Raw genomic sequence first — 16023 nt, 5'->3', positions numbered from 1 at the left:
TTTATTCCAATATTTACATAAGCACTTGTTTCACTTGTGGACAAAGCAGGATATTAGTCCGGGTTCTCGTCATTGAAACTTTCTCAGGTTTCTTCCAGTCAAAACGACAGCAAACGCACCTTTTTTAAACTAGATTTGACTATATGGTCCTTTATTGGCGTTTTTACTGCTAACCTTTTAATTTGACATATTTTAGTGTTTGTCTTTCGTGTGCTTCTCAGCATGAAAACATTTAAACCGACTTTTTATTGAGCAGCCATCATCTTAAAGGAATTAAACACCCCCACAGTCGGACCATGAACCAGCATTACTTGGATAAGTGTTTATTACTGTTTCATCTCAGTTTACAGGTAGGCTATGTTGTACTATATCTATTTTCAAAATACCTGTCATATGCACACACAGTAATGTTTCAATTTAGGTGCTTAATTTTAAAGAAATGTATCAACTTTCGATGTACATACTATTTTGGTGGCTTTCCTCCTCTCCCTCCACACAGCTGGTTTGGGGTTCAGATGTGATGTTCCTGAACCCACCAGCTGAGCCAGTGCCTGGCTACTCTCTGAAAGTGTTGTACTCCTGTTCTAAACCAGCTGTGGTGCTGGTGGAGTGTCTGGTGTCTTATGACACTGGAGTAAGCTCCACGGTATTCCAGAGACACTGGAGCTGTGAGCCGGGTCCAGACCGGATTAGGACTCTGCTACTGAGCCTCCCTGACTGGCTGGTGTACCAGCCTGACTGGGTTGTGCCTGACACTCAGTGGGTGCTCAGTGGCATGCTGCGTGCCTCAGTCAGTGAGGAGGGATCTGAGGACGGTTACAGGTCAGGCCAGGCCACTGCGGTGGTCAGCTTGCAGCCCACGTCCCCTCTCAGTCGCCCCATGAAGCAGCATCAACTCTGCCCTGGCTGGGCTACACAGATGCTGTGGTTAACCCGCAGGACCACCACCTCACAATGCCCTGTGGAACAAGGTAATTACTGTAGTGTAGAGTTAGTTATTTAGAAAAATGTGAGTCCACAATGATACAATAGTTGACTATACAAAGTAAAGATTTTAAAAACCACATTGTGGTTGTGGTAGAGCATTGAGACACTAAAAGCAGTCATAGTCAAACAATGTCTCGTAGTGTAAGACAGCTCAGTCAGTAATTCATTTTCAACATATTTAGTCTATAAACTATAACAAACTTCATACAAACCTTTATATCCTAGCATTTCTCATTTTATCACAAAATAATCTCCCATTCAGAGACAGTCCATTTGTTGTCGTCCATGTATGCCTCAACTGGAGAGAACTTTGGCATCACCAAGACGTTAAATGCCTATAGCAACGAGGTCCTGGAGTACTTGCGACTCCAAGATATTTCTTTTCCATGGTAAGACCACTAGCTACATAGTCTGTATGTGCATGCTAAAAGACGTGGGCTTCATGTTGGGGATATTAACATAGGATAATATTTGATACTTTTATTCTCTCCTGTTGCCAGGTGTATGTTCTCCATCTGGGTGTTCCTGACCCAATCCTGCCAGGAAAACTTGTGTGCCGTTTTTCACCACATAGACTATCAAAATAACTATGCCACTCCCAATTTGTTCCTTAAAAGATCAGGTAACATTGCTCTTCTATTCTCACTTCTCAAATGGCCAGATGCATTATTATACCAGTATAATGCCTATTCCTTAGTTATAACGTCTTCTGCAGGCCAGCTGCATGTCCAGATGCATGGGGAGACTGGGAGGTCCTCAGCGTTCCTTTGCCCGTTTCAGGTGCCCCTGGCCCAGTGGTGCCACATCAATGTGGAGCTGCGTGGAAGAATGGTCAGTATTAAACCCATACCCACAGTAGACAGGAAATCAGTGTTTCAGGAGTCTAACCAGTAATGTCTCTTCTTCTGGATTCTTTTTAGGTGGATGTCACCATGGTGTGCATAGATGGGCAGCAACGTTTGGTTCATACTGCAAAACACATGTAAGGATGAACACAGAACAAAATAAAGAAATCTATAGCACAGGGGTGTGCAATTCTAGTCCTCGAGGGCCTGATTGGTGTCACAGTTTTGCCCCAGCCCCAGCTAACACACCTCAATCCAATAATCACCGAATCACGATCTTCAGTTTAGAATGAAATTTGATTAATCAGCTGTATTTGCTAGGGATGGAGGAAAAGTGTGACACCAATCAGGCCCTCGAGGACTGGAGTTGCCCACCCCTGCTATAGCATGTCAGAATCATTTTGAATATGGAACTGGTTTCCAACAGGTTCAGAGATCCTATACACCTGGATGACACGGAGGGCTACTTTGTGGTCAGTGGAGGTCAATTTATGAGAGGAATTGAAGGTTATTATGGACCGTTGGTGTACTATCGAAACAGAATACCTGAGGTCAGGCCGGTAAGAATCACATTCAGACACATCCAAATCCATCTGTAATTCAACAAAACATGTTACACCTGTATTCATTTGTCTCCCACAGTCTGAAGTCATTGTTCCAGACCCTATTAGGATTCTGAATTTGACTGGATGGCTACAGTCCTGTCAGGAATTTCAGTTGGAGCTTCATGTCAAATTGACTGGATATTTACTGAGAGCCAGAGAGAAACAAGAGTCTGGTAATGACTTGTAATATCCACTAGATGGCATGATGGTGTATAAAATATCACTCCATCCAAACTGAAACTACCTCTGTTTTCCAGAGAACTGTATGGATGCTTATCATGAGTGGACATTAAAATGTCGTCTAGCTGTGACACCACACTGTGAACCCTGGGAGGCACCCAATGCCCCTCAAAGACGCTATGCAATTCATCTGGCAAAGATACTGGCCACCAAGCATGGTAAGAGCTGGTCATAATAATACTCTTCTACAATTATTTTAACCTCCGACGGTGTCCCACCAGTTAACACCATTTCATGAGGATGTTGCAATCTCTCTAATGTTATTGTTTATACTGTATACCCAGGTGGCAGAAAGGTTGATCTGGCATCAGTGGGAAGGGCTCTGTACTCCTTGTCTCTGCGTAAGCTGCGTCAAGAGAGCACAGGATCCACTGGAGTAGTTAACAAGATAATGGCCCTTCTGCTGCAAGCTGGCTGTCTGGGGAACAACAGAGCTCTACACCTCTCATCAGTGCTCTACAGCAGTGGTGTAGGAGTGGAGAGGCAGCCCAATAAGGTGGGTGGATGAGTGTGTGTGTTCAGGTGTATGTCGTCATGACTACGGCCAGGAGTTTTTCATGGTCAGGAGAAACTCCAGACCTCCTATTTGTACTTTGCATGTCTCTTATTCCCCTCATCCTCCAGGCATGGCTACTGTCCCTGCTGTCAGCCCAGAAGGACTGGAGACTGGCCCTGCTGCGTCTGGGGCACCTGCACCAGCTAGGTGAGCATGGCATCCCCCCAGACTCTGACCTGGCCTATGCCTACTACTCTAACATCGCCAAGCAGACATCCTCCGACCATCACAACCCCTCACCTCAGCAGGTAGGCCTTTGTGCCTGAAGCAAGATAATCTTAGTCAATGCAAGTATTATACAATCCTAAAACATGTCATTTAATGAAACTGCTCCTCATCTAGTATGTCTGTTTTGTAGATGTTTGTAGAATCTATTTACCTGAACAACGAGGAAGTGCTTAGGTTCCAAACCAATGAAAACCATGATATCTTTCACTGGTTAAAACTCCAGGCCCGCAATGGAGCCGCAGATGCAGAGGTACTATACATCTGTCTGATTGTTTTCAGTATTAAACATAATCTCACTAAATCTTTTGTGATAATGGTTGAACTGCTCTTCTATAGCAAGCTGTGGCCCGTATGCTGTTCTGGGGCCAGCAGGGCGTGTCTCCAGACATCCAGACTGCTGTGAGACACTATGAGAGAGGAGCTGTCCGTCTGGGGGACCCAGTGTCCATGTATGACTATGCCATAGTCCTCATGCAGGTCGGAGGTCAATTACTCAGTTTGATGACACAGTCAGTCTCTATAGTTATTCTAAGTTCAATGATAATAATGTCTAGCCTATTTTGACAATACCATCAAATATGTTTAAGGGCCAAGGAGTCAAGAAAGACATTCCAAGGGCAGTCACTTTCCTGAAGAAAGCAGTAGAGCAGGTTGGTCAATATTATGTTCAGGACTTTATCATTATGCATGGGCTGTAGGACTACAATGACACCTTCAAAATTGCTCATCATACCATTTGATCCCACAGGGTTTCACGCCAGCGATCAACGCCCTTGGCTGGTACTATGAGCAGTTTGAGAAAGACTACCAGCGGGCAGTGCAGCTGTGGGAACAGGCTGATAAACAAGGCAGCTCAGATGCTGCTATGAATCTGGGTGTCATGTACTCCCAAGGCCTGTATCCTGGGAAAGCTGCAGACAAGGTCAGGTCGACTGTCAGTATACCCTGTGGTCTCCTACGTAGCTTACACACTGATCGGCATCTATTGGACTGAGATAATGAACCAACAGTGTTTTGTCTCTCCCAGTTCATGGCCTATACCTACTACCTGAACTCTGCCCAAAGAGGAAACATCGATGGCTCCATTCATCTGGCTGATGTGTGGACCACAGGGATCCCTGGCCGAGTCAAGAGGCGTCCAGCAGATGCTGTATTGTTAGTCTCTAAATTCATTTGTTTTTTAATGAATCTGATTAAAACATTACTTTGCATTGCTTGCCAATCACTCTGTTTTTACTACAGATGGGTTAAGTGGGCAGCTGAGCACAACGGACACCTTGGAATGGTCCTCAGGAAGGCCTTGGATTACTATTTTAAAGGGGATAGGTGACCATCTCTCTTGTTAGAACATTACATGATAACACTAATTTCTAATGTTTGTTATTGTATGAACCTAATGTCTCTACTGTTTTACAGCTTAATGGCCTTGTTGTATTACATGATGGCAGCTGAGTCAGGATTTGCAGCCGCCCAGTTCAATGTGGCGTACCTATGTGAACAAAACCCTGTGAGTTTGATTGATGAAACTTGTTTCCACAGTGATGATACAGTATATCAATGCATAACTATAACTATACTGAACAAAAATATAAAACGCACCATGCGAAAATATTTAATATAAGGAAATCAGTCAATTGAAATACATTTATTAGGCCCTAGTCTATGGATTTCACATGACTGGGAATACAGATATGCATTGGGTTTACAGATACCTTAAAAAAAGGTGACACGTCATACAGCGTGACACATCTCCTTCGCATCGAGTTGATCAGGCTTTTGATTGTGGTCTGTGGAATGTTGTCCCACTCCTTTTCAATGGCTGTGCGAAGTTGCTGGATATTGGCGGGAACTGGAACACGCTGTTTTACACATCGAACCAGAGCATCCCAAACATGCTCAATGGGTGACATGTCTAGTGAGTATGCAAGCCGTGGAAGAACTGGGACATTTTCAGTTTCCAGGAATTGTGTACAGATCCTTGCGACATGGAGCCGTGCATTATCATGCTGAAACATGAGGTGATGGCGGCGGATGAATGGCACGACAATGGGCCTCAGCATCTCGTCACAATATCTCTGTGCTTTCAAATTGCCATCAATAAAATGCAATTGTATTTGTTGTCTGTAGATTATGCCTGCCCATACCATAACCCCACCACCACCATGGGGCACTCTGTTCACAACGTTGTCATCAGCAAACCACTCGCCCACAGGATGCCATACACCCTTGTCTGCCATTTGCAAGGCACAGTTGAAACCAGCATTCATCTTCTCCAGCGTGCCAGTGGCCCTCGAAGGTGAGCATTTTCCCACTGAAGTTGGTTTACGACATTGAACTGCAGTCAGGTCAAGACCCTGGCGAGGACGATGAGCACGCGGATTAGCTTCTCTGAGAGTTTCTGACAGTTTGTGCAGAAATTCTTCAGTTGTGCAAACCCACACTTTCATCAACTGTCCGGGTGGCTTGTCTCAGGTGAAGAAGCTGGCTGTGAAGTTCCTGGGCTGCAGTTGTGAGGCTGGTTGGACGTACTGCTAAATTCTCTGCAACATGTTGGACTTGGCTTATGGCAGAGAAATTAACATTAAATTATATGTCGACAACTCTGGTGGGAATTGCTGCAGTCAGCATGCTAATTTCACGCTCCTTCAAAACTTGAGACATTTGTGGCATTGTGTTGTGACAACTGCACATTTTAGAGTGGCCTTTTGTTGACCCCAGCACAAAGTGCACCTGGGTAAAGGTCATGCTGTTTAATCAGCTTCTTGATATGCCACACCTGTCAGGTGGATGGATTATCTTGGCATAGGAGAAATGCTCACAAACAGGGATGTACACAATTTGTGCACACAATTTGAGAGAAATAAGCTTTTTGTGCGTATGGAACATTTCGGGGATCTTTTATTTTAGCTCATGAAACATGGTACCAACACTTCATTTTGCATTTATATTTTTATTCAGTATATATAAATACGTGACACACATGTAGTTATAACTGACCTTTCCAATAGGGAGGTTTCCTGGATCCCACTTTTGCAGTGCAGTGTATGAGGAGACACTACAACCTGACCAGCCAGGCACAAGATCCTGATCCCTATGGTGAATTGTCTTTGACATAAATAGTCTGCATTGACTCCGTCGTTGCACTTTTCTCAGAAAGATTATTTTAATATTACCTCCATCCATCCTCTCCAGCCCTGATCAGGATGGGTGACCTGCTGTATGAAGGACATGAGCGGAGCCCGAGAGATGTGGCAGCAGCAGCAGAGATGTACAAACAGGCAGCACTAAGGAGTGACCCTCAGGTATGCCAGCCTGGTTACATACGTGTGATGTCATTGCCATCTCATTAAAGAAATGCCTTCCCACTCATCTGCAACACTTGTGTGTGTGTGTCTCTACATGCTTTTTCTCACAGGGCTGGTACAGTCTTGGTGTGCTTGTTCAAGAGGAACAGGGGTTACCGTTGTCCGTCCTGTCTGAACTGGGTCTGACACAGCATTACATGGCAGATAACACTGAGCTGGCGACTACACTTTACCGCAGGTGTGTACTGTGGTACTGTACACCATTAACAACAGGAGAATGCCATGCACACTACCTGAGGATATGATTTTTTTAGGATCTTGGCCTTATTTCTGTTACAGCATATTGGATGACTGTCATTAAGATTCCCTGTACCCAGCTCAATGTAACATGGATAGGTTTAGACTACTACATGATATTCTAATTTTCCCCATACCTATCATGAGGTTGCTACAACCTAGCCTATGAATGAAAGTTTACAACATAGGTGCACACAAGTTGTGATACATTTTAGTAATCAAGGTGACAGACATTGAAACATTCAATACTGCCTTACACAATCTTGCCTGCATCTAGCTGATATAGGGTGTAATCATTAGTCCAAGAGTTGCAAATGAGAGTTTGTATTGGAAGAATTCAGATATGTTTATCCCCGCTTCGTTCCGTTTGCTTCCGTTTAAGAAACCTTTTTCAACCGAATCGGCGGAATGAATACACCCCTGATCACATGTAAACACAGTTCACTTTCATAGCAGCCATATCATTGTATAATACCTTCTCGCATCTACAAGCTCTCTCACCTTTTCCCTTCACTTGTGGACATCAGTGCACAACATATCAGCTGTCTGTGACTGGGGAAAAAAATCTTTAACCTTTATATCAAAACTGCTAACCGCTACACACAGCCTTCATCGTTGTCACCATATTAGCTAACGTCAAGTCAACAACATAGCTACTAGAACTAATGCGTTAGTAAATCCACTACTATCATGCAGTACAGTGTACAGTTAGAAAGCAGTTTAGCGGTTACACTGCTGGCAATAAATTAATAAAACCAAAAGCTTACCTTGACTTGGAGGAGTTAGCCATAGCCAGCTAGGTAACATAGCATCCCTTTCTGTTTGAGTTGGGTGTTTGAATAGGCTAAACTAACTAGCTAGCTGCATTTGCTAGCTAAGTAAGTGTAAAAAAAATCTCTCTCGCGCGCTTCTCCTTCATTTTTGAATAAATGAATTTGTTCAAAACTGTTAAACTATTGTCTTTCTCTCTCTTTGAGTTAACTACTCACCACCTTTTATGCACTGCAGTGCTAGCTACCTGTAGCTTATGCTTTCAGTACTAGATTAATTCTCTAATCCTTTGATTGGGTGGACAACATGTCAGTTCATGCTGCAAGAGCTCTGATAAGTTGGAGGACGTCCTCTGGAAGTTGTCATAATTACTGTGTAAATCTATGGAAGGGGGTGAGAACCATGAGCCACCTTGGTTTTGTATTGAAGTCAATGTACCCAGAGGAGGATGGAAACCAGCTGTCCTCCAGCTACACCATGGTGCTACCTTACTGTTGAGGCTTTTGTAGACATTCATTGCAAAACAGTGTGTTTTAATCAATTATTTGGTGACAATAATATATTTAGTATAGTTTTATCTAAAAAGGATAACATTTATAATGTTTCACTATTTACATTTTTATGAAATTCACTGAGGAGGATAGTCCTCCCCTTATCCAGTCTGGTATATTATTGTCAACTGGTTAGGCTGTTCTCACTGTACAATTCCTATACTTTTCCATAGGTGCAGAGACTCCAACAGCACAGCAGAGTCCTACTTACCCTGCAGCCTTGCCCTATTCCATGCCTATCTGCAGTCTTTCCAAAAGGACTACAGTGCTACTATCAAGGTATGTATGATGTTTGAACATTGAACTTGTAGTATTCAACATTGATACAGTATGCCATGAGCGTTGATATTAGGCTGTCTTCTCTCCCTCAGGTCTCTGGTACTGTGGTCATGGCAGTTGCAGTTCCACCAATCCTCTTCATCATCCTCCGTGTTCTGAGGGGGCGTGGCATCATGTCTTATTATCACTAGGACCAGGAAACCCATCAGCACTATGAGGAAGACGACTTGATTGTATCGGGAGCAAAAACTTTTTTCACAGATTTTTTTTATTTGACTGATTTTGTTTTTATAGCTAAAGGTAAATTGTTTTTGTGTTTTTATCTTTGTTTTATCTGGAATTAAGCACAATTTCTTAAATTGAATGTATAAAGTTATTTCAATGTTCTGTATGATCATGGTATAAAACTGTCTATTGAGTGAGCAGTATTAATAAAGCAAACTGATTTGAAAATCATTATTTTCTACTGACTGGGGCTCCAGTGTAGAACAGATCATCCAGGGGGTGGGGATTGACTAGCACCGTGGTGTCCCTGAACAGAGTCATTTTCCAGGCCCATGGAGAACCGTGCTGTGGGCCTCTGGGCTCCTGGTAATGAATGTCTAGTTATGCACCTGAGGTTCACCAGGCCTGGCACAAACAGCAGGTGAACAGCAAGTTGTCACCTATACACAGACAAACTGGAGACTGGAAAGCACACAGTTAGTTACCCTTCTAATTGAAACAACATGAAATGACTGAATCATGAGCTGGGTCAGTTGTCTGTTATTAGAGTGTGGTCTGTGGTAACGTCACAGTCAGATCTCGCAATACATTCATAAGCAGGCTGTACATTACTCTGTCTGTGTAGCACATGTTTTCTCATACCAGAGTTCTCTGTATAGAGATGTTAAGGTACAGTAAATGTAAATACTATATGATACTGATGATCAGGTTATTCATGCAATTATTTTGTTTTTTCTACTCATAAACATGCTTTTGCTAATTGCTACATTTTTATGACATGCATAATCAGTCCAACAAAAAATAAGTTAGTGTGGTAGGTTTCACTCTGAATTTGGCAACGTACATAAGCAAGCATAGGTGTTTTAAATATTTACAGCAGGCTATACACTGAGTGGACAAAACATTAGGAACCCATTCCTAATATTGAGTTGCACTCCCTTTTGCCCTCAGAACAGCCTCAATTTGTCGGACTCTACAAGGTGTTGAAAGGATTCCACAGGGATGCTGTCCCATGGTACAGCCAATGTTTCCCACAGCTGTGTCACGTTGGCTGGATGTCCTTTGGGTGGTGGACCATTCTTGATACACACGAGAAACTGTTGAAGGTGAAAAACCCAGCAGCGTTGCAGCTCTTGACACATTCAAACCCGTGCGCCTGGCACCTACTACCATACCCTGGTCAAAGATACTTACATCTTTTGTCTTGCCCATTCACCCTCTGAATGGTACTCATACACAATACATGTCTCAAATGTCTCAAGGCTTAAAAATCCTTCTTTAACCTGTCTCCTCCCCTTCATCTACACTGATTGAAGTGGATTTAACAAGTGACATCAATAAGGGATCACAGCTTTCCCCTGGATTCACCTGTTCAGTCTGTGTCATGGAAAGAGCCGTATGGAATGTTTTGTATACAGTGTATAAAGGTAGCCTATACTTTACAAACGATTTGTAAAGGGTTTGTGATATGAAAGGTTTATAAATTGATAGTAAACAATTACAACATAACATAGACCTAACGACCACCCAGATCATATGGAGAGAGTTGTAGAGGATGTTTGCTGGCAGGATGCAAACTCATCAATATACAGCTCCATGAAAATAGATTAAACTAGAAGGGAAATGATGAACCACAGGTATTTTCAAAGTCTTTCCAATCTAAAATAGAAACACAATCCTTACAACACATCTGAAAATAAACAGTCAGGCAATGTATTTTCCCCTAGGGCTGATTCAATCTGTTTCACGGGAAGTATGTAAAATGTAAAGGCAATTTCTGATTGAGCCGGCATATGAAGCGTTTACTGCGAATGTAGTCTCCGCGAAAAAGGGAACATTGCCTTTAAATTTAAATCAAGCTATAAACGTGTATCTTCCGCAATACTTCTGCGATATGGATTGAGCCCAGCCCCTACTCTTAGCTCACCTTGGATTTGGGAGCAACCCAGTAGTCCATACAGAGGAGAGGCATGGTGAAGAAGATCCCAAGAGACACCGTGAGTTTCCAGACCGTCTTGCTGCCCCTCCACCCCGAAATGTTTCCACACCAAATGGATGACAGCACTTGCTGGCAGATGGGATGACCCACAAACTAGAAGAGGAGAAGAAAGAGGTGAAAATAACATGCTCACAAGTTCTAAAAGTTACAATTTTTATTACTTTGAAGATAATTTAGTTTGAGTATAATAAAGGTAGTATGGGGTAGGTAAAGTAGACTGTTACCTGTTTCTGATTATAATTAACCGTGACAGGTTTGGATTCCCCTTCTCGAAGGTCTGCTCGTCCAGTTCATCTTCATCCTCGCCATCACATTTGTTCAGGATCTTTGTTACCTCACTCTGGTTGCAACACATAGCCAGCATCTCCACTGCAAACTCCTGACACAGCTCTTCCAGACTCGGGTACTGGGGCTGAGGAACACAAACAGAGACATACAGAGATTGAAACAACTACATACATTATCAGACCTTTAGATATTCTATTAACTTCATTTCAGCTAACATTCTACTCTTATTGACTTCATATGAGCTAACATTCTACTCAAATTGACTTCATATGAGCTAACATTAGACTCTTATTGACTTCATATGAGCTAACATTCTATTCTAATTGACTTCATATGAGCAAACATTCTACTCTAATTGACTTCATATGAGCTAACATTCTACTCTAATTGACTTCATATGAGCTAACATTCTATTCTAATTGACTTCATATGAGCTAACATTCTACTCTTATTGACTTCATATGAGCTAACATTCTATTCTAATTGACTTCATGAGCTAACATTCTACTCTTATGCTCGAGCTCTCCACTCGCTCGAGCTACCACCATGCTCAGGGCTCCTCTACTCTGACTTCATGAGCCATCATTCTACTCTTATTGACTTCATATGAGCTAACATTTCACTCTTATTGACTTCATATGAGCTAACATTCTACTCTAATTGACTTCATATGAGCTAACATTCTACTCTAATTGACTTCACATGAGCTAACATTCTACTCTTATTGACTTCATATGAGCTAACATTCTACTCTTATTGACTTCATATGAGCTAACATTCTACTCATATTGACTTCATATGAGCTAACATTCTACTCTAATTGACTTCATATGAGCTAACATTCTACTCTAATTGACTTCATATGAGCTAACATTCCACTCTTATTGACTTCATATGAGCTACCATTCTACTCTAATTGACTTCATGTGAGCTACCATTCTACTCTTATTGACTTCATGAGCCATCATTCTACTCTTATTGACTTCATATGAGCTAACATTCTATTCTAATTGACTTCATATGAGATAACATTCTACTCTAATTGACATCATATGAGCTAACATTCTATTCTAATTGACTTCATGAGCTAACATTCTACACATATTGACTTCATGAGCTAACATTCTACTCTTATTGACTTCATATGAGCTAACATTCCACTCTTATTGACTTCATATGAGCTAACATTCTACTCTTATTGACTTCATGTGAGCTACCATTCTACTCGTATTGACTTCATGAGCCATCATTCTACTCTTATTGACTTCATATGAGCTAACATTTCACTCTTATTGACTTCATTTGAGCTAACATTCTACTCTAATTGACTTCATATGAGCTAACATTCTACTCTAATTGACTTCATATGAGCTAACATTCTACTCTTATTGACTTCATTTGAGCTAACATTCTACTCTTATTGACTTCATATGAGCTAACATTCTACTGTTATTGACTTCATATGAGCTAACATTCTACTCTTATTGACTTCATATGAGCTAACATTCTACTCTTATTGATTTCATATCAGCTAACATTCTACTGTTATTGACTTCATATAAGCTAAAATTCTACTCTTATTGACTTCATATGAGCTAACATTCTACTCTTATTGACTTCACATGAGCTAACATTCTACTGTTATTGACTTCATATGAGCTAACACTTTACTCTAATTGACTTCATATGAGCTAACATTCTACTCTTATTGACTTCATATGAGCTAACATTCTACTCTTATTGACTTCATATGAGCTAACATTCTACTGTTATTGACTTCATATGAGCTAACATTCTACTCTTATTGACTTCATATGAGCTAACATTCTACTCTTATTGATTTCATATCAGCTAACATTCTACTGTTATTGACTTCATATAAGCTAAAATTCTACTCTTATTGACTTCATATGAGCTAACATTCTACTCTTATTGACTTCACATGAGCTAACATTCTACTGTTATTGACTTCATATGAGCTAACACTTTACTGTTATTGATTTCATATGAGCTAACATTCTACTGTTATTGACTTCATATGAGCTAACATTCTACTCTTATTGACTTCCTGTGAGCTAACATTATTCTGTTATTGACTTAATATGAGCTAACATTCTACTATTATTGACTTCATATGAGCTAACATTCTACTATTATTGACTTCATATGAGCTAACATTCTACTTGTTATTAACTTCATATGAGATAACATTCTACTCCAGTTGACTTCATATGATCTAACATTCTACTGTCATTGATTTCCTGTGAGCTTGAATGTTTTCTCAGTCAACTTACCTGGTAAAATCCAGTAAATAAATATAGTACTATGTTGTAATTTACACACAACATCAAACATCAAACATCAAACAAACATCAAACATTGCATACCTCCCAACTGAGTTTCAAGGCACTGAGCATGGCATCCTGTGCGGTGATGGAGAGGTATGCCCGGCTGGCCATGCCCTGGTAGGTGTTGATACGAGACAGAGAGAACTTCAGCAGATCATACTGATGGCCATTCCTGCACTCCAGACAGGTACAGGAGATGGAGTGAGGCAGAGGGATGGCATGGCCCTTCTTAGTCAATGTGGTGACGATGTCATACAGGTCCTTCTGATAGGCCAGGGTCATCGGGGTCAAGTCAGGGGCAAACTAGGAGTCATCAATGTAATGGTCAAATACTGCCATGGAGAAGGAGCCCACATCCATCTTGTTGCCCTTCCCTGATCGAGGCAGTCCAGGAGCCTTTTGACCACTTCCTCCAGTTGGTGTCCACAGCCACCAGCAGCGCCACGTAGATCTGCCTGAAGTCAAACTGACGCCCAGCATCAGAGCGGAGACAATGTCCTCGTCGCCCAAGCGGATGGACAGGTTCAAGCTTCTCTCCACAGACGGTCCTCAGACTCAGCCAGCTGGCAGATGATGCCATCCCCTGTGGACAGCAGGCTTCCCACCAGAATTGAGTTTTCCTTCTGAATGACTGCTATCAGCTCCAGGCGGAAATGTAGCTTTTTGTTCACAATCACCAGCCATTGGTCCGGCTGAGAGGGGATTTAATATGACATCTTTTAATGTACAGTAATTTAATACAATTTGCCAAAATGCTTTGCTATGAATGAACATCTTTACTCACAATACTGTTATTGACTTCCTTTCCATTCTCATCGACGGGGCTGTAGCGGAGCAGGTTGAGAGCTTCAAGTTCCTTGGTGTCCACATCACCAACAAACTAGAATGGTCCAAACACACCAAGACAGTCGTGAAGAGGGCACGACAAAGCCTATTCCCCCTCAGGAAACTAAAAAGATTTGGCATGGGTCCTGAGATCCTCAAAAGGTTCTACAGCTGCAACATCGAGAGCCTCCTGACTGGTTGCATCACTGCCTGCTACGGAAATTGCTCGGCCTCTGACCGCAAGGCACCACAGAGGGTAGTGCTTACGGCCAGCACATCACTGGGGCTAAGCTGCCTGCCATCCAGGACCTCTACACCAGGCGGTGTCAGAGGAAGGCCCTAAAAATTGTCAAAGACCCCAGCCACCCCAGTCATAGACTATTCTCTCTACTACCGCATAGCAAGCGATACCAGAGTGCCAAGTCTAGGACAAAAAGGCTTCTCAACAGATTTTAGCCCAAGCCATAAGACTCCTGAACAGGTAATCAAATGGCTACCTGGACTATTTGCATTGTGTGCCCCCCCAACCCCTCTTTTACGCTGCTGCTACTCTCTGTTTATCATACATGCATAGTCACTTTAACTATACATTCATGTACATATGTACATACTACCTCAATTGGCCCGACCAACCAGTGCTCCCGCACATTGGCTAACCGGGCTATCTGCATTGTGTCCCGCCACCCGCCAACCCCTCTTTAACGCTACTGCTACTCTCTGTTCATCATATATGCATAGTCACTTTAACCTTATCTACATGTACATACTACCTCAATCAGCCTGACTAACCGGTGTCTGTATGTAGCCTCGCTACTTTTATAGCTTCGCTACTGTATATAACCTCGCTACTGTATATAGCCTCGCTACTTTTATAGCTTCGCTACTGTATATAACCTCGCTACTGTTTTTCACTGTCTTTCTACTGTTATTTTATTTCTTTACCTACCTATTGTTCACCTAATACCTTTTTTGCCCTATTCGTTAGAGCCTGTAAGTAAGCATTTCACTGTAAGGTCTACACCTGTTGTATTCGGCGCATGTGACAAATAAACTTTGATTTGATTTGAATACTTTCACCATCTTTATTACATATCAACTTCAATAGTTGTCTTTTTCATGTCATAGTAGGCCAGTTATATTAGAGTAATCAGTTATTGAAATATTCAAAAGTTTGAACCCAAAAGTTTCCTTTACATAAAACGGTACAGCAATATTAGAGCATAGGAAGTCTTACCATAATATTTTCCATGTTGGTTAGCGGGGGAAACAGAAATTAAGTCCTCCTTGTAAGTTATTTCATCTGTAATGCATAATGTAAGACCGGGAACGTATAATTAAGTGATAATGCCAGAGAAGCCGGTGTTTGGAAGATAAATTGGCACGGGTGTTGTTAGGTCCGAGACGAAGTCGAGAAAATAGGCATTTTAATGTCATAGATTTAGCCGGTTGTAACTTGTGGAATAGACACCAGCTGGAATGCGCTTTTAACCAATCAGCATTCTGGATCAGACCCACCTGTTGTATAATGGTCGCTAAATTGTACTTTTGGACGGCAGACTGAGACATAATGCTCCAGACAGGCAGTGCAGAGACCTGTTGCCTCTGTGCTGCCTACCTCTGCTTTTATCTCTGTTTCTGCATAGACCAGCACTGGGAATTTCCCCCGGATTTCCA

General features: G+C 42.0%; 1 protein-coding gene and 1 pseudogene across 3 annotated transcripts; one reads left to right on the top strand and one right to left on the bottom strand.

The window, feature by feature from the left end:
- Nucleotides 1–33: 33 nt before the first annotated feature.
- On the top strand, nt 34–9120 carry si:dkey-24p1.6 (protein sel-1 homolog 3). 3 transcript variants are annotated; one of them, XM_082966751.1, is made up of 23 exons: nt 34–350; nt 500–971; nt 1250–1376; nt 1488–1609; nt 1703–1818; nt 1908–1969; nt 2260–2383; nt 2475–2610; nt 2695–2835; nt 2962–3173; nt 3302–3481; nt 3592–3711; nt 3798–3938; nt 4049–4111; nt 4210–4383; nt 4489–4616; nt 4704–4787; nt 4878–4968; nt 6470–6557; nt 6654–6763; nt 6877–7004; nt 8559–8664; nt 8738–9120. In XM_082966751.1, the coding sequence occupies exons 1-23, from the start codon at nt 297–299 to the stop codon at nt 8879–8881; spliced, it is 3123 nt and encodes a 1040-aa protein (XP_082822877.1). In that variant the 5' UTR covers nt 34–296; the 3' UTR covers nt 8882–9120. The 3 variants fall into 3 exon arrangements, with proteins under 3 accessions (XP_082822877.1, XP_082822878.1, XP_014018889.1); XM_082966752.1 differs by having other exon boundaries at nt 35–350; nt 2260–2392; nt 8757–9120; XM_014163414.3 differs by having other exon boundaries at nt 35–350; nt 2260–2392.
- Nucleotides 9121–9325: 205 nt separating this feature from the next.
- Nucleotides 9326–15598, bottom strand: LOC106581377 (short transient receptor potential channel 2-like; annotated as a pseudogene).
- Between the last annotated feature and the right edge of the window lie 425 nt (nt 15599–16023).

The sequence above is a fragment of the Salmo salar genome, chromosome 20, assembly GCF_965601325.2.
Source record: "Salmo salar chromosome 20, fSalSal1, whole genome shotgun sequence".
Taxonomy (NCBI): Eukaryota; Metazoa; Chordata; class Actinopteri; order Salmoniformes; family Salmonidae; genus Salmo; species Salmo salar.
This window is presented reverse-complemented; position numbering and strand designations above follow the sequence as displayed.

Coding starts and splice junctions, on each gene's coding strand:
- si:dkey-24p1.6 (XM_014163414.3), top strand. CDS start 297: ATGAACCAGCATTACTTGGATAAGTGTTTATTACTGTTTCATCTCAGT. Junction 4,384..4,488: donor CTGGGAAAGCTGCAGACAAG/GTCAGGTCGACT, acceptor TGTCTCTCCCAG/TTCATGGCCTATACCTACTA. Junction 4,969..6,469: donor ACCTATGTGAACAAAACCCT/GTGAGTTTGATT, acceptor CCTTTCCAATAG/GGAGGTTTCCTGGATCCCAC.